Source organism: Monomorium pharaonis, chromosome 1 (assembly GCF_013373865.1).
Source record: "Monomorium pharaonis isolate MP-MQ-018 chromosome 1, ASM1337386v2, whole genome shotgun sequence".
Lineage (NCBI taxonomy): Eukaryota > Metazoa > Arthropoda > Insecta > Hymenoptera > Formicidae > Monomorium > Monomorium pharaonis.
In genome coordinates, this window is record NC_050467.1 from 3,127,549 (window position 1) to 3,151,676 (window position 24,128).

At 32.3% G+C, this 24,128-nt stretch overlaps 3 protein-coding genes across 3 annotated transcripts in view; 1 reads left to right on the forward strand and 2 right to left on the reverse strand.

Annotated features, from left to right (window-relative positions):
- LOC105829020 (kinesin-like protein KIF15-A) overlaps positions 1-19,148 on the reverse strand; it is a 38,538-nt gene extending 19,390 nt beyond the window's left edge. Inside the window, exons 1-4 of the mRNA XM_012667636.3 lie at positions 18,433-19,148; positions 15,867-17,574; positions 10,546-10,846; positions 7,177-7,271 (exon numbers count right to left, since the gene is read on the reverse strand). Of these exons, the coding sequence (XP_012523090.1) occupies positions 7,177-7,271; positions 10,546-10,846; positions 15,867-15,913 (443 nt within the window). The 5' untranslated portion in view covers positions 15,914-17,574; positions 18,433-19,148. The remainder of the gene's footprint in view (positions 1-7,176; positions 7,272-10,545; positions 10,847-15,866; positions 17,575-18,432) is intronic.
- Positions 1-24,128, forward strand: part of LOC105829022 (BTB/POZ domain-containing protein KCTD3) — a 56,111-nt gene that overhangs the window by 26,238 nt on the left and 5,745 nt on the right. The window lies entirely within an intron of this gene.
- Positions 18,266-24,112, reverse strand: LOC105829023 (putative odorant receptor 92a). Its single transcript, XM_036294767.1, has 4 exons — positions 22,280-24,112; positions 20,047-20,330; positions 19,718-19,817; positions 18,266-19,335 (listed from the first exon to the last, which is right to left on the reverse strand). The coding sequence occupies exons 1-4, from the start codon at positions 22,577-22,579 to the stop codon at positions 19,177-19,179; spliced, it is 843 nt and encodes a 280-aa protein (XP_036150660.1). The 5' UTR covers positions 22,580-24,112; the 3' UTR covers positions 18,266-19,176.

Sequence of the window (24,128 nt, forward strand, 5' to 3'; positions counted from 1 at the left end):
TTTTAATTTTGCGTTCTTTCTCTTTATCATCTTTAATCCTCTTTATCTCTTCTACAAAATAGCGAAAGGCTGCTCAATTCATAATGACGTTAATAAAATTATATCCGTAAGTCACGTAAAACATGCGCATCAATAATCTCATTTGCATTTTTATTCGAGCATTATTGTATGTCTTTTATTTAAAATATACTATTGATTTTTTAAATGAGAACTGAATTATAACGCTTATGATTTTAAATTTTTTTTAATTTTAAAACATGTATATCTCTAGATAAAAATACTAATATAAATTAATTCCAAATAATATGACAGCTATTTTTTTCCTCGCATTTTTTCTACTTCTTTATTTTTTTTTTCATTTCTTAATTTTTTTGTTAATATATAAATTTCTTTTTTTTTTATTCTTTGAACTATTTACCCAAAAATTATTTATAATAAAATATAATATATATTATGTATAAAATATAATAAGGATGATTTTGTAATCAACTCAGCGTGTAACACTTAGCGCGATCGAATGTTATTTATCAATAGTTCTCGCGATCAAGCGCTTCGTCTTCAATTTCGGCATAAATCTGCATGTTGTCGGGAACCGTGAAATTCGGTCTTGCGTATCAATGGAAAATTCTGCGATTCCTTTAGAATAGATCAATATTCAGCGTCGTGTCATTTCACGGCACGTCAAACTCGTCATTCTCGCGAGTCATATCAGGTGGTCCCGTCATATGAGATTTCAAGAATTTAATATTATTATAATTCTTAAATTTCAAGATTTTTTTACGTGTTATGAAAATAGAGGATAAAAATATTCGAGATCTAAGATTTATTAAAATCTTATGGATATAAATTATGAAGCTTTATGATTCTTGGATTAATTGAGGCACTATATTCTACAAATAAATATTAACCAACCATATCTTGACTGTACTTGTGCGAAATGTGATTTAGTATGCAATCTTCCGATTAGGAGATTACGAGCTCAGAGTCAAAGCAAACAAACGAGAATTCGAAGAACTGCAGATCTAAAAGAGAAATTATTTGAGCATTTTATAATGAGATGATTTGAAAGTCTTAGACTTTTCGTAACTTTAGTGAAGTATGTGCACAAAAATCATTTGTAATTCAAAGATTTTAGAATATCAAAACTTAATAACTTTCATAATATCGATTAAAAAACTTTACGTGAAAGAAAATTCAAAGACTCTTGGAAATTCTCTATCTAGTTCTGAAAATATATAGATACATATTTTAACACAAAATTAAATAAAAAATTCAGTGAAATATATAAAGGTGAAATAGTAAAATTTTTCTATATATTAAACATAATTAGAGGTCACTGTCGCTAATTTATAAATTTATTGTATGTGTTTGATGATTTTGCGTGTGCAGACTGCAGATTATTTGAACGTTCTCCTCTCGAAAAAATCGCGCATATAGATATGGATATCGGAACGGCTGCTTATTTATACGCGTTGCGTGCAACACCTTCTGCGCCTCATCAGACTACGGACTTGGTGTATGTGTCGCGTGTGTATGTGCCTGATCGCGAGAATGTGCCTGTGTGCAAAACGCCATCGCGTTTTATCGTTCGGATTCACGAGATCATACCACCGTGATACCGCGCCATCGCCACTAATATCCGACGATACAGGCTGCTGCAAAGCCGAATCGTATCCTTTCGCCAATACGAAATAACATCGCGAAATTCTCGTAGCTACATTTTTGATCGTTACAAAACGATCCGACAGGAAAATCTTTCTAAACATCGACGTAAGCATGAAAAATTGAATTCAACATGTGTTTATTTGTTCTCGATGAAAGAATATTTACGTACAAAAAATGTAAATAATGCATTAATATATTTTTATTATATTCGTAAAATTAATATTACCTACTAGAATGGAACATATATTATCTTTTATATCATTATACATATAAAAGAGTAAATTAAAGAAATTGCTATTAATGCTATTATAAGTTTTTGAAAGACAATGTACGACAATAACATGAACGTTATGACTTCATGTGATTTGATGTTGTTGTTTCTTATTAATTGTATCAACTAGTGTCGGTGATTTAACGGTTGTTTGCAGATCTCATCTTTAATTCTATATAGTGTAAAAGCATTAACATCCGTGCGCAGATCGTTACAACATTATTTCTCATCCGTCAGTTACACTCGCGATGCGTTTCACTTGGCTGTATTGTTTGATGATTACGGATGAAGCTTTATATCCGATCAATCACGCTTGACGGGTACATTGGGCAGCTGACTCGAGTGGGTTAATGCGTCCATCGATTATAGATGCGCGTTTCAATGATGAATCCGCGTTGGAATCGATTGCCGAGCAGCGCCGTGCTACTGTTAACACACATTTAATCCGCGACGCGATATTTCATGATGACTTCCGGCTCTTTTTCAAGCCGGAAACGCCACGTCCTCGATTTTTCACGAACACCGCCGATATATCGATCGCAATTACGAGGTGTCGCGCATTTTACACACGACGCGTGTCGAAGCAGTCCATTATCGCAACGATTAATTCCGATGAAATATCGGGGCCAGCAATTTTGATCGTTGCGATATAACGTTGCAGCAAGAAACAATAACGGTTACATCCGCAAGGAATATTTTTACGCCAACATTTCATATCGAATAAATGTCTACAAAAGTTACATGCAAAAGTTTCGCGTTTAGACTATCACGCGCTATTCTTACTTGTTTAGCACGCAACGTGGTTTATTTTTATGACGATGATACGCATTAGAAAAATATTTGAAGATAGTTTGTTTATTTTTCAAGAACAACATTCTCCGATCATTGCCCAGCGAAAAGCATTTCGTTCAATAGGAAATGCGAGCGCCAAAGTTTTTGCAACATGTCTATCTCCCGTCGCTCGCCCCACTGAATTTAATTTACCCCTAAACAGTCGACGGCGGCAAGTAGAAATGCCTCGGACGAAACTTTCTTGCTCGACCCACTTAACGATTTTACGTCCGGTCGCTGATGGCCCAATGGAATCGGCCTCAAAACGGTGGTGCAACTGAATTTCGTTTTTTCACTGAACTAATATCAAGCTGCATATAATAGACGCCAAAAGTATTACCGTCTTTTTTTTAACAGATAATCGGTATAAACTTTCTGCTATTGTGATTTATATATATTATTGCTTGCAACATTTACCACAAGTTTACTACTATCTTAGTCATATTTATATTTATTTGTTAATATACATTTGTAAAATATTCTCTTCTTTATTTACTACTTGCTCTACTTTCATTTATTACTATTTTATCGAGTAGGAAGATTAAAATAGGAAAGTGAGAGGCTTTTAAATATTTTTTCGATTGTTACCGAGCGTTTATCATTTACCCTTTATCCCACTAACCAATCGTCGATACGTACAATAAAATGCTTTGGTTAATTGTTGGGGAGGGGGAGAGATATTAATTGAACGCGAACGAGAGAGAATTCAAATTTATTTGTGAAATTAAACACGCATAATAAGAGCGATAATGAAACAATTTATTTTTTATGTAATTTTAAAAAGTATCCCGACGTTCTATTATTTATTTTCATAAATATTTGATAATTTGCATATTGAATTATAAAATTATTATGAACATTATTACTATATACACACAAAATTATACTGTATTTAATATAATACAGAGGCGAAAAACTTTCTACTTTATGCGTGATGAAAGAGCAATTTTGTACATTGTATTGATATATAAAAAGAAAGATACCGATGTGACATGCACAATTATGTCTCGCGGACTATTATCGCTTTATTTCGAGAGTTGAACAAGAAGCGACGTAAACGCGATTGAAAAGATTCAAGAAGTTAAGTAGTTCTGAAATTTAGTGACCAAATTAAAGATTGATATTTTTTAAGAACGATTTAAAATTTTCAAAGTTTTTAAATATTTACAAATTTGAGGATTGTCGTCAAAGAGAATTTTTTAGAATTTTAAAATATATTACTTAAGCAATTTATTTAAAATACGAAAATCTAAAAATTTTAGAAACTCAATGACTCAATGATTTTAAAGTGTAAAAATTTTATAGATTCACGAATTCAACTCAAGATCCGAGAGTTTAAAATTCCAAGATTTTTCGAGGATCCGGACCGCAGAATCCAAGCGTGTAATGTGTTGAAAAGTCGAAGAAGTTAAGTTTGCCGTATTTTCCAGTCGAAATGCGTGAAATATAATATAAGAAACGCGAGAAATTCGGCAGTGCATTCGGCGTTCGAGATGCATTCTTACCAGGTTGCAGCGAGATTGCGTCCGTCTGGGATTGCGAGTCACGGGGCACTAAGCTTGCAAGACACATCCAGGCCAACAGACCGCGCTTGCAAGCCTCGCGACTCGCAAGCTCGACTCTATGTCTATCGTCTCTCCCTTCCACCGCACCACCGCAACCCTTCACTTAACTCGCAGTATTTTCCTTCGTAATTTCTCTTGAGTCATCATGAATTGATTTACTACCAAATTGCGGTTGTTATTTACAAATCATGAATAATTCATTATATGTACTGGTCTCTATTTTGAATATTTATCTTTACATTTTAAAATCGCATGTAGAGAGGATATTATTAAGGATAGAGCTCTTAAATGTTATAATAAATTATAAAGAATATATCTAAGATTGTCGAATTCTCGAGTTTTTTAATGATATTTGAATTTAAAGCACTGATAATTGTATTTTAAACTCTTTGCTAATTCTGCAGCGTTCAACTCACTGAATTCAACGAGCATGCACTCGGAAAACTCGAAAGCTTCGTGCTACAACTTATCGCAAAGTTTGTCTTTTCAATGCGCTCACAACGCGATCAATGATTGCGGAATTGAGTTTATGCCAACGCAGTTACAGCTTTTCCCGAACTAATCCTCAATTTCATCCAGCGTCACGTTTAACAAAAATACGCGAAGTCGGACTATCCATTTATTCGCGTCACGAACGCCGCACAGTGCGTCTCGGCCGATTTTTTGTTGTCGATTGGCAATTATCGCGAGCGATTTGTTCCCACAAGTGCGGACTATTTCGATACACGGGACAACGATGCGAAAGCAATTAAAACGGAATAAATAGTAAATCCGCATGCCGACGGCGATAGATCGCGGGAACGACTTTTGCAGCCTGCCCCTGCGTTTCATTTGTAGTATCAATTTGTCATTGTTACACTTGTGGGAGAACTCTCGCCGGTGTTGGCACGTATATCGTAATACGCAGCTGGAACTTTGCAATTCATGATGGCGATTAGGCGGAACGACGCCGTAATCGCCGACACGAAAGGAACGAACTTGAAGCTATCGATGGCAATAGATAAAAGTGTACCGATTGACGGGCCTTGACCGAAAGCCATCGATGTTTTTGCCAGCACTGAGGTTTGGGATAATCGACACGCTGGATGATCGAAAAGTTATATGCAGTCCGCAGTTATTACGGTGATTTTAGCGTTACTTTAATATTACACGTGTTACATCGCGTAATATCAAATATTCCATTGTTGTGTATAGTTGTCACGTTTGTTGAATACAGCAACATATTTTAATCACGCTAGTGTTTCATGAGAGATAGCGTGAATAGATCTTTACATATTCTATAAAAAAAAAAGTACCGTAACATATACAAAATGGAATTATTTATATGTAGCTTACATATTCTATAAAAAAAAGTATCGTAACATGTACAAAATGGAATTATTTAGATGTAGCTTCGCGCGCAATTTAACTATATCTATAATTTTTTTATTTTGACGATATAGCGGACTAGTAAAAAGCGAGGTAACGAAATTACATTTGATTTGCTATGCGACGACGTATCTGTAGTAATAATCGTTTTTTACGCACTTTTCGTGAATAACTGCCGCGTATGTATTTTAGTTTCCTGACTTTTCGATCATCCTGTATCCACATTTCACGTACGTGTATTCGCGTGGGGTTTACGAGCAAAGGGCATCACATGGGGAAGGTGCTGATTTTCCCACAGTTATCAAAGCGGACAGGTTATCGACGTTCCGAAGGCTATCTGTTCGACTTGCAGTGCAATTAAATTGAAACATTATTTTGCAAAATGTACCCCAATACAATAACACTGACAATATTGTATATCCAATATAAATATTAATCCTTGACAACTATATATATAGTTTTTTATCGTCAATTATATCATATATTATTATATACGCGTAAAATATTACATATACACGTAACAATCTTTAATATGTGAACGTTTACACGCGCATATATGCGTGTGTATATAAATTCAACCAAAGAGAGCAATCTACACAAGTCATTTTTACAGTCATTCTTTAAAATATAAATTAATATTGATACAGGAGGTACATGTTTTCTAATTATAATTTTTTTTCTATTTTATGGAAAGTCACTAATACAGAAGCATTTTATTGAATTTTTTTATAAAAAAAATACGAATTTATAATAAAAATAGATATTATATATAATTTATATAATTTTGCATTGAAATTTACTAAATCGAAAAATATAAAGAAGTTGATTGTTGGAAAAGCACTAATGTTAATATATTAGGAAAATCTGGAAGTCGCAGTTGTCCGACACGAGCGGAAAAATAACAAAATGCAAGCAGATTTTATCAAGACTTTTGTATAAAGAGCGGCAAAATTCTGATGGTGAAAGGAAAGGCACGTGCAATACGATTCGCAAATATCTTCCGGAGTACTTAGTACAAAGTATCAGAGTACTTTGAGCATCTTGGCAAGTGGCGATCGGAAAATTTCCTGTCGATAATATCAAGGAGAGTTCACAATTTTCGTTGACGTTTTTACCGTGTTAGCCGCAGTATATCAGAATATCGAGAATTATTACCATTTTTCTGATAATAAATGAAGAAATATGATATCTAACATTATATTAATTAATTTTTTAATTATTATTAAATTAATTAAGGATGTTTTTTTTTTTTTTTTTTTTTTTTTTTTTTTTTTTTTTGAGACGTTAAAGTAACATGGGGTACAACAATATGGAGGCATTAAAGTAAATCGTCATGCAGTTAAGTTTTGTCTTTTTTTTGCGCGTGAACGTTGCAAGAAATAAGAACTGGAGACTTTACTTTTACATTTAAGACATTTCGCACAGGTATTTATTTTCGAAATAGTTAAAAAAATTTTTTTTAAATAATGCATTTACCTAACTGTCACGCGATAGATCTTCTCGTGCTCATTCTTTTGCTCAATCTTTGAGAAGATTCCTTCGCAGAGCCGTGGAATAAGCCCAGGATCCTCCTAAAAAAATAAAAATGATTATGTATATATATGTGTATATATATAATTCAATAAATGTTATAAATTTAAAAATATACTCTCTAAATTTCTTAGAGTGAAAATACTGTCACTACAATTTTTCGAGTGATTTTCCACTCCATAAGAGTTAAAATTCACTCTAATAGATTAAATTTTCCACTCTTATAAGAGTTATTTTTCAAGTGATTTTTTACTCCAATAAAAGTTAAAAATTTACTCTCTTAGAATGAATTCTAACTCTTGTGGAAAATCACTTGGAAAATTGTAGTGGCAGTATTTTCACTCTAGGAAATTTAAAGAGTATAAAACGTTTGATTTAAATTCTTCATCAAATTATAATTTTTGTTACAATTTTTTCATCGTTACAAAAATATTATCTAAAGATGAAAAATATGATAAAATGTAGAATTAATAATCTGATTTGTGATAAGATTTACATAGAATATTAATTTTACATTAGCTAGTTTATCTAATAAGTTAAATTTTAGACTAAATCGATTTCTATAAATACGAAACGGCTAAAATATGTAAAACGGCTAAAAATGTAGGTGAAAAGAGAAAAAGAGAGTTTATTCTGTGGAAAGAATGAGAGTTCGGTCAATAAAGTCTATTCAAACCGGAAAACAGTGCGCGACACCTTAACGAGGAGGGTCTTGTCAATTTCGAAATTTGATCCATTATTAACTAACGCTCGAAGCGTTCTTTTATAATTGAAACCCGACAAACGAGTGCGCTGTACAGCCGCAACACGTGCTGCGCTTTTAAAAGTCTGCTCACCCACCCTCATTTTCTGCCACCCACCTTTTCACTCCCGCACTCATGCATCCCCTCGCACCCGGATGCATCTACTGACCGCGCGCGAATACGCTGGCGGAGGCCGCGATACAATTTAATTAAGCGCCATTCCGCAAAAACAGTTTCAATTTACTGTTCGAAATTTTCGGGACGAGAAACGGAACGTCGATTCGATCTGGCAATGAGCTCTCTTTCTCTCTTGTCGGCCAATTAAAGCGATGCGATATAATAATTTCACGAATGGGATTGACTACAGGGGAGGAGAAGACACGAAAGGGGAAAAGGAAAACTGATAACAAGGTCGATGATATTTAAACATCGATAAATATACATCGATCAGTTTATACTGAATGCAAAACATCTAGTTTCACGAAGCTATTATACGAAAGCGCTTGAGCTGACAGAAAGTAAATATTTCTTGGAAAATTTATCCGATCTTACTTAGTTTATTAATGCGGTAAGGTAAGTGAGATTTTTAATGAATAAATTAATGTAATTATTGCTTTTTATGGATATGGATGAAATCAGTTTTATTGTGTCCAACATGTAAAAATACATCAATATTCAAGCTATATTTTACGACATTTAGTATTTTAAAAAGGAAAGTAATTCTGAAAGATAAAAAATATTAACACTAACACTATTTTTATTTTTATTTAAATATATAAATACATTATAATAAAACATATGTTGAAAATTAACTATGACAAATTTAGAAAGATAAAAAAAAATTGTTTTTATAACCATTATAAATATTCATAAAAATGCAAAATCTATTATATAAACTATTACACAAAGAATTGATCATATGAGACTTTTAATTTAGAAACAGAAAAACAAATAAATTTCATTAAATATGTTTTAAACGTTTGTCTATTTTTATATTTTATATTTTTAAAATGTTATATTAAAAAATTGTTATTTTTATTTAATATTTCACGCATAATACTTAATTTGCACATATTTAATAAAATCAGAATTGGGGAAAATGTTATAGCAATGAGCAGCTTGTTAATTAAACAGATATTTGCCAGTAATGAACCAATAACATTTTATTAACGATATTTCCAACGTATCCGGCACAGCCTCATTAAAAACTTCACGACGTTTTTTGTTTTCCAGATTTCTAGATTGCAAAACGCAAATAAAAGAAATGCAAATTATCAAAAGAAAAGATATTTGCAAAAGGATAAAAATATTATCTATTCAATCTTTGTAAAGAAAAACGTATGAAGAGGTTAATGAAGTTTTTCGGCAAAATTAATTAAGTTATTGTTAGATCTGTGAAACTTTTAGATGCATTTGCACGGATATTTTCGCAAGTATTGCGAAAATGTCAGCGGGTACAACGCTGATGACAACAGAACACTGTCCGACTGGAATAAAAACAAATAGATTGCGCCCGCTGCATCGCATTGTATGCGAAAAATAAAAAAAAAACATTTTTCAATGTATTAATAAAACGCGAGATAAATCAAAGTAATTCTCGGCTCGCGCCTGTACTGTACGCGTTTTGCTTTTAAAAATAATACTGGCGGCGTATCAACGAAACGGGGCACGGATCAACAATGTATGGAGGAGGTCTATTATGTGCCGCAAAAATGAAAATAAAGTGCTAATCAGATTTATTACGAGATAAATCGAAACAATTTGCACATTGCACGTTGACCCGTAAACACATTATTACCGGTGTATTCAGATGGCAAAAGAGTTTTCTAATCCTGTTGCACAAAAATAACATTGATAAAATAGATATAAAATGTGTTTTAGCGGGCGATTATGGCATGCTCAAAATTGCCAAAATGTATAATTTTTTTATTTATCTCACTACTGTTGAGAGAGAATAAAATTTTAATAACAACTTCTTAGATATATAAACCAACACTTAATTTATATTAATATACGATTTATTTTGATAACGTAGATAATTTTTAAAAATATAATTTAATTTTTAGTTGAAGTTCTTATTTTATAAGATTACAAAAATATTTACGGTTTAATAATCAAATTTTTTACATTATTGTAATTAGACATTAAAACGTTGATATTATTAATATTTTATAAAGATATGCGACATAATGTTTCATAATAGTTCTTAATATACATTTATGAATTATCGTTTAATGCACCTATCTGTATTTCGTAACATGTCTCATTACAAAGTCAAAATAAGCTACGCTCAAAACGCTCAATTATTCATACGTCCGATTATGGAGAATCTACGTCAAATAAATTTATTTACTATATGTATATATGTATATATGAAGCGCATTTGAAGTTTAAAATTAATAAAAATGTTTAAAATTATGTTAATGCGTTGCGTGAGCAGTTTATATTATATCTATGCAAACAAAAATGCCGAAATTAAATATGCGGTGAATCGTTCATAAAATTCCAACGGTAATTCACGTCCGAATAATCCAGCTGAAAATTATAATAAAACAGCGGCATAGTTGTGTACCTTTGTGCCCATCATTGTGTAGGTTTTGCCCGACGCGCTCTGTCCGTAAGCCACCAGGCAAGAGTTGTATCCAGAAAACATGGCATTCAGAATGGACTGGCCGAGTGTCTCGTAAATCATCGCTTGAGTGGCATAATTCTTCGCTTCAGGATCTGATGAATCGAAACAGTAATCGAAATCATATCGCCTAGTTCTCTCGCGACTGTCTCCGACCTTACTCGACGATACTTTCAAATTCGTCAGAGAAATCTCCTTCGATTCCGCGCGAACAACCACTGCGGATCCTGTCAAGTTTAATTCCCTGCACATACATACAACACATATAATAAATAAAGTATGAAACAATTCAAAAGAAAAAGAGAGAGAGAGTGAGAGAGAGTTTAGAAAGTGGAAAATATAAAAATGATTAAAAGAATTTGATATATATATTTTTATGTTACGACAATATATTATATTTCAAAATCTAAAAGTTTAGAAATTACACAAATGCGTTACGGAAAATTTTGAAATTTTTGTAGAGTTTTCTCTGTCTTTGAAGATATAAATAAAGTTATTCAAAACATATCGTATTTAAAAATAAATACGAAAATTTATTTTGTCGAGATTTCTCGAAGTCGATCGGTCTAACGATCAAACGAAGAATACCGGATGGTATCGTTGGTATCAAATATTTGCAAGGGGGAGTCAATAAACGCATGCAAGCATTGCAAGCAGCTACGCCAACATTTTTGAAGCCGGTATCGTTTTTCCACCTTCCTCGTTTGCATGTGTGTTACGCTTTCCCGTCGCCGTTCTCTTTTTTATTTCATCCTTTTTTGCCAAGCACATTTTTTCATGCTTCATGGATCGGAATCGATTCATCGAAAAGCGGTGGCGGTAGCGACAGCAGCGATGATGCATGCGACCGTGCGTCGCGTTCACACGGGGGTGTGCGCCCCCCCTTGTTATTCTATAGAGGGCTTTGCCCGATTTTCTCAGAGCATTCCGCGCAACTGATCGCGTTTACGACTGCTTTATAAAAAATTATCTTTTTTCTTAAATGTAACAATATTTCGTTAATTTTAGAATCACGACACGTTACATTTTATTCGCAACAGGTATTTTTAGCTGTATTAATAAACTTAAATTAAACACATAGATAAAAACTTGAAAGCAATTTAACAATGTTTGAGTTTCTTTTTGTAATGTCAACAAGTTACCTTATTAAAAAATGAAGACATATTACTATTTATATTACTATATATTATTTTAAAAACTGCTTGACATTTGACTTTCAACAAACGAAAAATTAATACTGAATGAATTTAAGGAACAATCGAGGAATGTAATAGGAGAAATAAAAATCGAGGACTGTAAAGATCTGAAAATATGTTAGAGAAGATAGATTCATGAAGTGTCAAAAGGTGTCTCTCCAAAGATGTGCAACAAGTCTCCAGGTTTATGTCGCGAATTATGGGTGGTCGCATTTTCAGGTCAGTCGGTGTCGTGTGACATCGCATTTTGCGTGACGTGACAGGAAAGAAGCGCGATTATTTTCGATGCATATAGCAAATACGCGGAGGAGAACGTTGCAATGCTTTAACTTTAAGTTTCGCGTGATCCTGTCGGCTCTATTAGACTCGTTCTCGTCCTAATCGAACGCTCCGCTACGATCGTGTGTCACGCTTGTATAAAATCCGAATTTTTGTTAATATGTATAGAAACAATCCATCCTTACACTTATAAAATAATAAATTTATTATACTCAATTTATATATTATATATTATATATGCCCAATACAATGTTGTATGCTCAAAAGAGGCATATTTTAAAATTAAAAATAATTGTGATTATTTGTATTCTTACATTTTTTTGTGACATGTTTTGTTACATTGTTTTTCGATTTTAAAGAGAGTATAGTACGTTTATATTAATATGACGTTAAATTGGAATAACAAACAGACAGCTGCGTTTATTATTAAATGTAGCAAAAATATTAGAAATTTTTATATTAAATAACGATAATATAAATAAAATATAAAATAAACAAAATAATTTTATAAAATTAATGACAACTAATGCTGTATAGATATACTTCAAAAGTCGACGTTCTTTAGAATACACTTAACAGATTTTTATGGGATTTACGTAAGGCGCGGTTGTTGATTCATCTCAACTCTGTTTATTTGTCTTCGCGCTTTAATCGTTTAAGAGAGGTTTGCTAGAAACAGATTGCTTTCAACGGGTTCGTTGACAAGCTAAATACGTAAGAAGTATTATTTTTACTAACTTTAATTATAATGATTCTCTCTTTCCCCGCGCAAACGATTCTTTTTTTCTCTCTAACAAAATCCATCTACAAATATTAAATAAACACAATTGATAATTTGAATTAATAAATCTTTAGAGAGAAAATTCTAAAATCTTTAAACTGATTAAGTTTTTAGATTCTTTGATTCTTTTACGCTCTTTTAAAATTTACTATTTTATACTCTTATATTCTTGTATTATTGATTTTTAGAATCTTGTACTCCTAAATTTTCGAGAAAAATAAATTATATATATATATATATATATATATATATATATACACACATATTTATTACCTACATTAAAAATGAAGAAAAGAAAATATATTTCTTGCATGAATATTTAGAAGAATCTTTGTTACTCAATAAACTCAATAATGAATTAAGATACTTTTGTGAGGCTTGCCGTGACCACATTGATCGACGCATATAAAAAATTTAAGAGACATGTGCGTATCTCTCTCGATTCTCGCGTTTCACGGCGCCGTAGTACGAAAATAACAATGCCAACGCGTTAAGACGATACACGCATACCTGTCAAGCGAAGGCAACTATAAACGGAACGGATGCGCCAGCTGTCAACTAGTAAGGTCGCCCTGCGCCTCATCACAAAGTCATAGTCCCGCTCTCGATCTCTCATGTGGTCGGACCCTCCGATGCTAAGTCAATGGGAGTATTTTCGGCGACGAACTCGCTCTCGAAATCATTAAGCGACTTCGGCACGCAGACGAGAGATATATCGGCGCGTCTCTTCATCCGCGAGGAAAATTGAAACATTCGATGCAAGAATGAAATAAGGTACTGAGATTTTTAATTTTTTTCTTACGTTGGAACATTTAATTTTATAATTAAAATAAAATATTTTAAAGCAAGAGAAAAGGAGACCTCAGTTAATAAAATCCACTTTAAATATTAAATGGAAATCTTTTAGACATGTATTACATTTAATATAAAAACTGAAAGATGTAAGAATTAAAAAATATAAAAATTTTATGTAATTAATTAAAAAATTTAATAAGATTTATGACAGAACTAAAGATTTACAAAGATTTCAAATATTTGTTAATTAGATCATTTTTTTAAAGAACCTTCTTTCTTTTCTTTCAATAATATTCAAATTACATACTAAAGAAAAATTGGTTTATTATTTTAACTCGAGCAATATACACGTATAAAATAAGTGTTGTATGTATTCAAATAAATAAAGTTTTAGCAAAATTTAAACATTCCTTGCATGGCCATATGTAATAGACTTCGAAGCGCGAAGTCATTCATTTCCTGCTGTAAACGAATTTCGTGAGACCCCATTCTTGAACCTTTAAATATCCGTGGTGGAATTTAAATACCGATTGCACTCAATTCCGTGTATCTGTATGAAAGGATGGACTCCGAAAATTCAGAAGCAACTTTTCAACAAACTGAACTTTCTCAAAATTGTTATTTACATTGTTTGCACTTTTGTAAGAAATAATTTAAGATTTACGTGAAAACGAGATACGTTACAAAAATACTTGAGAGTCAACCAAACTCTTAATTGTCTCAAGGCAGAAAGAGAATCTACAATTAACTTCTAAATTCATCGGCTAATATGTTCGCGCGATAAATCATGCTTTAACTACAATTTGTAGCGTAAATAAATACGCAATAATTCGCAACAGAAACCTTCGCAGAAGGTCCTCAAGTTCTCAATTGCTTTCGTTTGCGTTTCCGGTGACTCTGCTTTGGTCGCCTTTACCACTCGTGGACGAGCGCATGCGGTCGTCTTTTTGCCGTCACCCTAGTAGTCTAAGTATAGAAACGAGTTCATAAGTGTTTGCACCGAGTAAGGCCGCGCACGAATGCGTAAATTGAGAATTTGAAGGTGTAAAAATTTTCCTAATGCAAAGATTGAATCTAGAAGCAAAATTCTTTGAGATTCTGGAAATGAAAAAGAATTGCCTATAATGATCCGGGATCCGAGCTTACAAAATATTTTATTTCAAAGATTTAGGAGAAAAAATTGCAAAAACAATAAATTTAAGAACAAAACTCTGAATATTCCAATCTACATACGTATGCTCTGAAAGGATGCGATTTCTTTACAATATTTTAAATAAATGTAGCTCCGAAGCGCAAAACAAATTGATAAGGTAGATATTTTTTTAAGTACAACCAAGTCATGAACCTTGACCCTCACTAAGCGCATAAGTGTTACCTGCTGAGAAAACGTCTTTAGCAGTTCTCTTATTGTTTGTCCGATTCAATTTCTTTGTTATAGTTTATTATGCCTTATTGTTATAATAATGACGCCAATGTTGATGAGCTTGAAAATAACAGTACGTTAATCATTATTTTCCTAAAACATTACGTACCAACGTTACATGCAAATGCAGAAAACAATAACGAAGAAAATCTGCAAGCTACATTGGTAGACTTCAAAATTTACAAAAGCATAAAAGAAAACACTACATGATTTTTTCTGTTCTAGTGGTTTTTCAATAGTTTAAAAATGCATATCTGGATTGTTTCTCTTATTAAGAAAATAATCCAATTAGATGTAAACATTTGAAGTTGTTATATTCATTAAAATTTAATTTATTTCTAGATTAAAAAACGCGATTATATTTTTTTATTATTTTTTTAGCTCCTTTAACAACACTCACTGCTGAAAATATATCTCTACTAGACTTCATATCGATAATTATCTTGTATATATCCCATTACTCTTTTGTTCTACTTGATTTTAAAAATATTTTTAGAAAATTGCATCGTCAAATATCATTTTTTATTAAAATTGACTCTGCAGTTACGCTCTCGTTACATTTTGCATTTTTAATTTCATTACTTAGAGTATATTTATAAAAGTACAAGTACAATTTATGTGAAAATAACTGAAATTTATGTAACAAATAACATGATAACATCAGAGATATTAGAGTTATTCTTTATATATATAATTTAATGTCTGCGCGTATTATTTAGCAAGCGATTTGAATATACACAAAAAGAGTAATAAAGCGTGTCATCGAAACAGGAAGCAATATCGCACTCACCTAACAGACACCGGTCTCACGCGGACCGCCACCTTGATGTTCGCCATATTAACATCTCGCGAGTAACAATGTTGGCGTCATCCGACTATCTACATCTCGCTGATGTTCTCCTGCGACGAGACGTCGATCACACCGAAGTCCATATCGTTACAGACAATTATCGATTGAAAGTTAACGATAGAATGCACGAAAATATTCGCGACTCGCATCTTGGGGAGCTTGAATGCAACCGCTGATCGCCACAAATTTGGTAGCGCGAGCTAGTAAAGAGTGATCGAGACAAATGCGTGCACCGGGTAGTACTGGGTGCACGTGTTGCACTGCCGCGATGAAAATACCCTCGAGTCGTTCCCGAGACCATCTCGCTTCGTGGTTTACCCCACCAGGAGTGAGCGAGCGATCAAGCAAACGAGCGAGTTTAGTGAGGGCTTCGGCCGAACTCGCTGTGCCATTTTGCCTGGACGTTATCCGATTCCTTGCCCCCGACGACATCAGCACGGAAAAGAGAACACCGCGAATCGCTGGTGAATTATGTATACAAGGCGTTCCATAAAACGTCAGATGTTAGTCACGATTAGGATTTGGAAGAAGCAATTTCGGGCAGCTTGCCACATCGAGCTTGTTATCAGAGGTACGAAGGATTTGTGAATGCGAGAATTGAGAGATTTAAGTGCTTGCTAGAGCTGAGTGCTCAAGGGTACGTCAGAATTGAAGATCTATGTACTCAAGAGCTTAAGAATCTAAAAATATAAAGGCTTCGAGAACTTTGAAACTAAGAGTTCAGACTAACAGAAGCACAAACGTACAAAGATCTATATATATATATATATATATATATATATGTATAAATGTCTGAGAGAAAAGACCTAAGAATCTTAAAGATTTATGTATTTATTGATTTATAAATTCAAGAACTGGTCGAAATCCTCAAAAAATATAATATTGCGATACATCAACAGAGAATATGTAATATATCCTTTGTTAAAGTCTAGCTTTAACTCTATAAAAATAAGATATAGTCAAAAAAATGCTCACAAGTAATGCACGCTTTTAAGTTTATCATTTAAATTTCTTATCGTGGAACAAGCCGCGACATACGGATCGTCCTGTAATTTAGCAGACAGAACTCGCGATAGAACGAGCAAGGACAAATCGTTGCTGTTGCGGTACCGTCGATTACACTACCCCCGTACAACGAGGGCATAGTCACTGGCATGTCTCGGTGTTTAACGAAGTTACTGGGTTACCGTGTTGCACGATGGTGACGACCGCGACTTAACGCGAGTCTACCGGCGGGGAATTAATCAGAGGGTAAATTTGCTGTGCCTACGTTCACTCGCGAGGGAGTAACAACGTCTCTCTCATATTTAACAAAGAACACGTACAGTCGGCTAAGAAGTCTCTTTCGGGTCATCGCGACTCGTTTCTCTTATGCGCATATATTCCATTTCGCCGCGCATGGCCTTCATTTCGATTCCTTTGAAGCGCTTTATCCGTCTTTTATGCTATCTTAAAAGTATGCTTAAAAGTACGCGACTTTCAAGCGGGATCCCACTTTGATCCCCACATGATATTTTCGGTCTAGCGGAACGACTAATGTATTCTCTGTGAAATATAGAGCCGGCGTTAGGATTGCCTATGCTGCTGCTCCTTACTTCTCGCTTGTGGACAACAGAACCATTATATAGGAGAAAGATGTACTGAGCACCTGCAATACATGCGTCATTTATTATAACTTATATCGTAACGCAACTTAAATATTATAATTAAAAATTAATTATATTAAATGATTAATGTATTTTAATTATATATATATAAAGGGATCCTAAAATCGTCTGTTTTACTAATTTTTTATATTTTAACTATATTTTTAATTGGTTTTATAGTATAAAAATGTGAGTGGCCGAGTTTATATAAAAAACGAAAAAAAATTATTTTTAGTACGTTTGATAATTGCTGTTACTTTACGATAATATTTGCTTAATATACAAAACGATATACATACGAGTATATGTACAGAATGAGACCAATCTTTAGGGTTCCTTTAGGGATAACATATACAAGCAATATAATGCAATTACTCCGATTAAAAATTTAGGAAAAAAAAGATATTCTCTTTTAAAAAACAAATTTTTTATTATTAAATATCTTTGAAATGACTTTACAGAATTAAAAATTCTTTTACACAATTATAGTTGACACAAAAATGAAGAGAGCAAGAGTGATTTTATATAACAAAAAATTTAACATTTAAAAACTGTAAATTTTTTTATTATTGACATGAAATTATCTTTTGTTTTTTTTTTCCTTTTTGTGCGTATTTTGATTGTGAAATTTTATAAAGCCAATTTAAACATTTTTTAATAAAAAAAATTTTGTAATTAGCTTTAGGATCTCTTGATTTTTGAAGAATTAATTGATTTTTATATATGAAACTTTTATAGAAAAAATTGTGTACCAATATCAGTAAATGTTTTAGCATTGTATAGATAATTATAATTAGATCTCTTAGCATATATTACCTAAAATTAAATTTAGATATTGTTTGACACAATAATCCACTCACTCGAGAGAAACTTCCGAGGGACATACTGTAGAACTTCGCGGCGGTGATCCTGGAAGGAACTTTCGACCGTATCATCATGATCTGCAAGTTGCGACCGAAAGTGCTGCCGAACCAGCGGCTGCAGTAAGCCGACTCGCCCACGGCATCGCTCTGGTTCGTTACAAGCGTTGGCCGTAAATTAATTACAGACGATTGTAAGCTCAACGAACTGTATACTAATGAGGATACATGCGTTGGTAATCGGTCGATACGATTATCGTGCATTGAGTCTTCCATTACTCGTTAAAACTTGTGCAATTGCAATATACATGCAATCTGATACGTGATATCTAATGATCCACGTCAAACGAAAACTTACATATATGATATATAATGTGAACTAATAAGACACATAAATTTTGCAAAAAAAAAGCTAATTTTGCGTCATACTGTTAATTTGCTCTATAATTTTATAATGATTTTTATGGTTTATTTTGGCAATAACACCTGTCACACAGGAAAGTATAGAACATAGCATATGACATAACATAACTATTTCGATGAATGAACAACTGATCGCCATAAAGTCGTCATATTAACTTACAGAGCATAACATAAGTATCGATTGGATGCTGGTTGGCCCAGACAATCTTATGCTATGCATACGCAGCTATACATTTTGTGTGTGACGATCCTAACTAATGACTTAACTCACAATAAAAAATAACCAATTATTAATTATAGATAATTAAAATAACTATTTGATTATCGATCTTTATAGATCGATCGAATAATATAGGTAATTGTTAAAATACTCGCCTCGTCTATTAACGCGTTTCCGCTGATACTGAACATGTAAAGCTCGAGGATGGCGGAGTTCAGAAACATCGAGTATTCTATTAAGCGTTCTTTGTTTTTCATCATCTAAAATAATATTCTATAGTATAATATTGTTACTTTCTAAATTGCAATTAGTGTATTTTTACTGATTTGCAGTGGTATATTTATAACTGTGATAATTATACTGCAAATCTAAATGTGTGTTACATTTAGGTTTGCACTTACGCACTTTAAGTGTGTAAAACTACACACTTGGGTTTGCAGTGTCGTGAGTATCCATTGACTTTTAGTTATTTTTACTTCCGAATTAGTGTATAATCACTGAAAGATCACTGTATTTGTTTCACTAATTGACAAATTATAAGTATACCACTGAAATCAGTGTATTTTCATTAATTTCAGTAATTTTTCACTAATTGTAATTTAGAGAGTAGTTATAATGCGTCTTTACCACAAGTAAACATACCGAAGTAATTTGAAATCCCGCGAAGCAGACCAAACCGGTGCTGAGAAGAAACTGCGCTAACGCCAAGACGTTTAAAATTCTTTCAAGCGTATCCGCGAAACTAAAATAGGCAGAATGATAATAAAAATTGCAGGAAATATTATATATAAATATTATAGACAAATTTTATATTAATATAAGTATATTTCTACGAAGGTGTTGTTTCCCATAACAGTTAATGTTCTTCAAATATTTTATTAGAGAATTTTATTTCGAAAATTGTTTCTTCTCAAATTGTCGGCACGTTAATAGCAGATTTCTCACTTTATGCCTAATAAATATAAACTTACGTAATAGCATCTTGATGTTCCTTAATACAGTTAACCATTGCTTCGTCAACATCGGGATTATTGGTGTTTATTGCCTCTAAATTCTTTCGTAGTACCGCGAATTTTGCTGATCCATGTGTCACTGCGATAAGATAAAAAGTAGTCGCACCGAGTATCATCATAGCTCCGAAAGTGCCGCCTATTATATTGAAGATGTAGAAACACTCATAGTAGGGCGAGACCGTTTGATTGGCAAAGTAATATCCACGGTAAGGAAAGATCTTTTTCTTTCCAAGAAAATATGCCTAGTTAAATAAGTAAAATTAAAAAAAAATTAGTTGGAATAGTTAGACAAGGTGTTTACTACCGAGAAAAACTAGGAAACTCTGAAATTTTTTATTCTTAAAAATCATTAATTTTTATATGATTTGATATCCAAGAAAATATTTGGAATTTTACTTTTAAATTCCAAATTTATCTCTCTTTCTGACAAAATTGTTTTTTAATTATTTTTTTCTTGTTAATACAAAATGTTGACAATTAATTATAGTAATAAATATATATTTATATAAACCCACGTAAGAAACCTGGCGCATAACGGAGTTACGGCACGGAGAGAAATTCTGCTATGTAATAAATACCGTATTGAATACCGTTATTTTTTGCTGGTATCGAATTATATATGAAAAAGGGAGAATCTGAGTTCAAATAAAGAGATAGTGCTGGATATGTGCAGTCTTGTTCTTGAGGGAAAAATTATCATGTAAGGAGGAAATTGTCATACTTCTATTAAATTTGAATTCCCTAAAACTTTAAAACAGTGTTTAAGAAAAAAAAACAGTCGTGATGAAATTGTGAGATAATCTCATTATATTTTGCATAAAAAGCATATCCAGATTAATTTATTGTTTTACTGTTGAGAAATTTTGTCTTTAAACTATTATTTTATTGTAAAACTTGTTTTTTTACAGTGGATATTCTAAAAAATATTTCAGAGGCAAACAGAATCGATTTATTCATTTTTAATATGTTGAAAACTTGTGTAACGATTAAGATTCCCATTCCATTATATCCCAGATATTTTTAATATAATTTCTTTAAAAAGCCAAAAATATTCTTAGAGAATTCTTTTACAAAACTTTAGTAAACAATCTACTAGATTATTATTACTTATTATAGTTAACTGCTTTTTTTTATCGTGTTTATGTAAAAATTATAATTACGCCGAAAACAAAACAAAGTAATTGATAATTATTTACCAGAATATTTGTGACTACTTTTTAATTATCTTATTCCAGTATTGATTATTATTATATTGCATCATATTCCCCTCCAACTCAAATTAATTTTCCGTAATTGTTAATAATTTATTAACAATTTAATTATCTGTATATCGGGGAAATAAATACGGCGAAGGGATTAACATTTACGTAACGTACGCGTGCGTAGTTGTGCAGGTGTTTTCGAAAGGCTCGTAAAACGAAACGACCATCGGAAAACAATTTTCCATGTAAGGGCACTACCGCCTATTGCGAAGCGGTAATAAACAATTTTGGGAGAACGGTATCTTACGAGGATTTCGAAAAAGCTACAAATGTCAGTGTTAATTTACGTGTTGTATATGTCAATCTGTACCATTGTTTTACAAAACATCTACGGGGCATCTGCGAAAGTAGTTTCTCTCGTTTGAAAACGCTTGTTTTATAAACGTTTTGCAGTTAAAATTTATCGTTTAAACATTATTTTGTTAAGAAAATAGGCAGTTAGATTTAAAGAAACTTCTGTAGTTAATTGCTCTACAGGTACAATTTAATAACGGAGTTAATTAAAAAGTTATATTATAGAGAGAAGTACGAAGTTCTGAAGCAATAAGCTGAGAGCTTGGAGAGATCTGAAGTTTTATCACTGAAGGATATTCTAATGCCACTTCATATTTAATTCTTATTCTCTAAAATAGATCTTTTATTATCAAAAAATTGAAAATTTCTAACGTTACAAATAAAATAAAAACTTTGAAATTATTATTAAAATATTTAACACTGAAAATAAAACAATGAGCAAATTTTTTTAACTGTAAATTTTTCTTATAAAAATTAAAGTTTTAACTTTAAAAGTAAATTTTTATTTTCTTTGATTCAATTTTTAGGTCTTTCCTGAGCAACACATTTGGGATATATTGAGTCAATGAATTGTGCTACTATGGTTTAAGACAGTGCCAAAAATAATAAATATGTATTTGATTTTTTGTACGTACCTCTAAGATTGGCGTACATGTGATTGTACTTACGGTTACAAGTACCATAATTATAAAACATTTTGAAAGCCAGAATGCAAAAAGGCACTTCTCCTTTAGAATAGCTCTGTTTTCTTGAAATGAACAAGTCCAATCCTTTCTCATAGTCTCGACTGCGTACGACATATCTTTTTGATGGGTCGAGAAAATGATAAGGCGTATTACATCGAGAGAAAATTTAATTAGCATTAAACCACACGCCGTCACTTCATCCAAATTATTAAAGTTGTGAAGTATTTCAGCCATTATGGAGGTACACATTATGGTGAACTATACGTTGTAAATTGAATTATTTAATTCCAGTTTTTATTTTATTATATAAGAGAATTTAATAATAATTTATTTTTATTGAAAAAAGGGAAATTTAATTGTAAAGATTTTAATACTAACAGAGAAATAAATTTTCTTTTTTTATCTTGAAATTTTGTGTGTATCTAATTACGTAAGATATTAATTCAACATACTAGAACAAAGAAAAAGAACACGTGACAAGTCTTGAACAGCTTCATGCTGATTGAATGATCTCTCTCCAAAGGCCAGAATGAAGCGATTTTGGAGACTATCATGATGGGCTTGATTAAATCGTCGTATTCCTTATCAGCGTACACTTGATGTTCCATGTCTTCTTTTTGTCGATCCGACTGTCAGTGCGATTGGACGATGTGATCGCGGCTCTTGATTTTTTGCGACTGCGGAAAAGCCGGAAGTCCGTCATCGCTCACGTCCGACGAAGGGTCTATAATGTGCCAATCTCGAATGTGGCAATTTCGAAACTGCCAATCTTTTATTCCCCTCAATTCTCGTGATTCGATCGCATGAACGACAGATAACGACCGGGTATCGTTCTGGTAGGTGGCATAATGCCCGAAGTTCGAAACTCTTGCTAACGGGCGGGTGCAAACTTCTCGCGTGCATAGATGTCGACTTGCTTCCCCTTTTCGATGGGAAAAGAAAAATGCATTATTCTCTTTCTATGTGAAATATCGTGCGCCTTTTTATGCAAGAAGAATTTATCATTGTTTATAAAAAAATTGTATGTTATATTTTCATATCATTTTTATATTATTTATATATTCTGATTAACGTCCTTCAGTTAATATAATTCTAATATCGAGGAGATCAAGGATTATTTCAGATTCTACGCCAGTGACTTAGGAGAATAGGATGTAGTTACGAATATTCTGTAATCATGTAATCATGTCATCATGAACGTGTAGAAAGTAAGAAGGTAATAAGAAGGTGACAGTAAGTTCTATCTTCCAAAGTGATTTTCGATTTTATTACAGGGATATTGTATTAGAGAGAGGGCTAATCTGACGTCATTGAACGTTCCGTTATTTGAGTTAAAAATAAACGAAATAGGGAAGGGACCTCGGAAGGTTACATAAGAGAATATATGAAGCATATATTAATAAATTCGGAAAAGTAAAATGTATATATTTCTTTTGTCCATATAGTTGATAATCATAAATCCATATGCATTTATTGGCAAATAAATTATTAATAAATTAATAATAATTTATACGATCGAAAGTTTCTGCAGGATAATCAATATGCATCTATTCAACAGTATCAATTACTCACGTAAATGTAAGGGATGCATTTATTCGCATTATAATCCAAAAATGAAAAATAGGAATAACTGCACATTTCAATTATGCCGTTTTTATGCTGTCATGCGTGTTTTATTACAATTTTCAACTTTTAAGCTGTTTTTAATAGGATTGTCCGATATATTTTTTTTAGTTTCTTAAGATTTCTTAATTTATAAAGAATAATTTCATCGCATACGTTTTTTATTTAAATTTTA

What these genes read in the sequence shown, in the direction of transcription:
- LOC105829023 (XM_036294767.1), bottom strand. Translation starts at nt 22,579, where the DNA reads ATGTGTACCTCCATAATGGCTGAAATACTTCACAACTTTAATAATTTG. An exon ending in CATGTACGCCAATCTTAGAG is followed by an intron (nt 20,331 to 22,279) that starts GTACGTACAAAA and finishes TTATTTAACTAG; the next exon opens with GCATATTTTCTTGGAAAGAA. An exon ending in GAACATCAAGATGCTATTAC is followed by an intron (nt 19,818 to 20,046) that starts GTAAGTTTATAT and finishes TGCCTATTTTAG; the next exon opens with TTTCGCGGATACGCTTGAAA.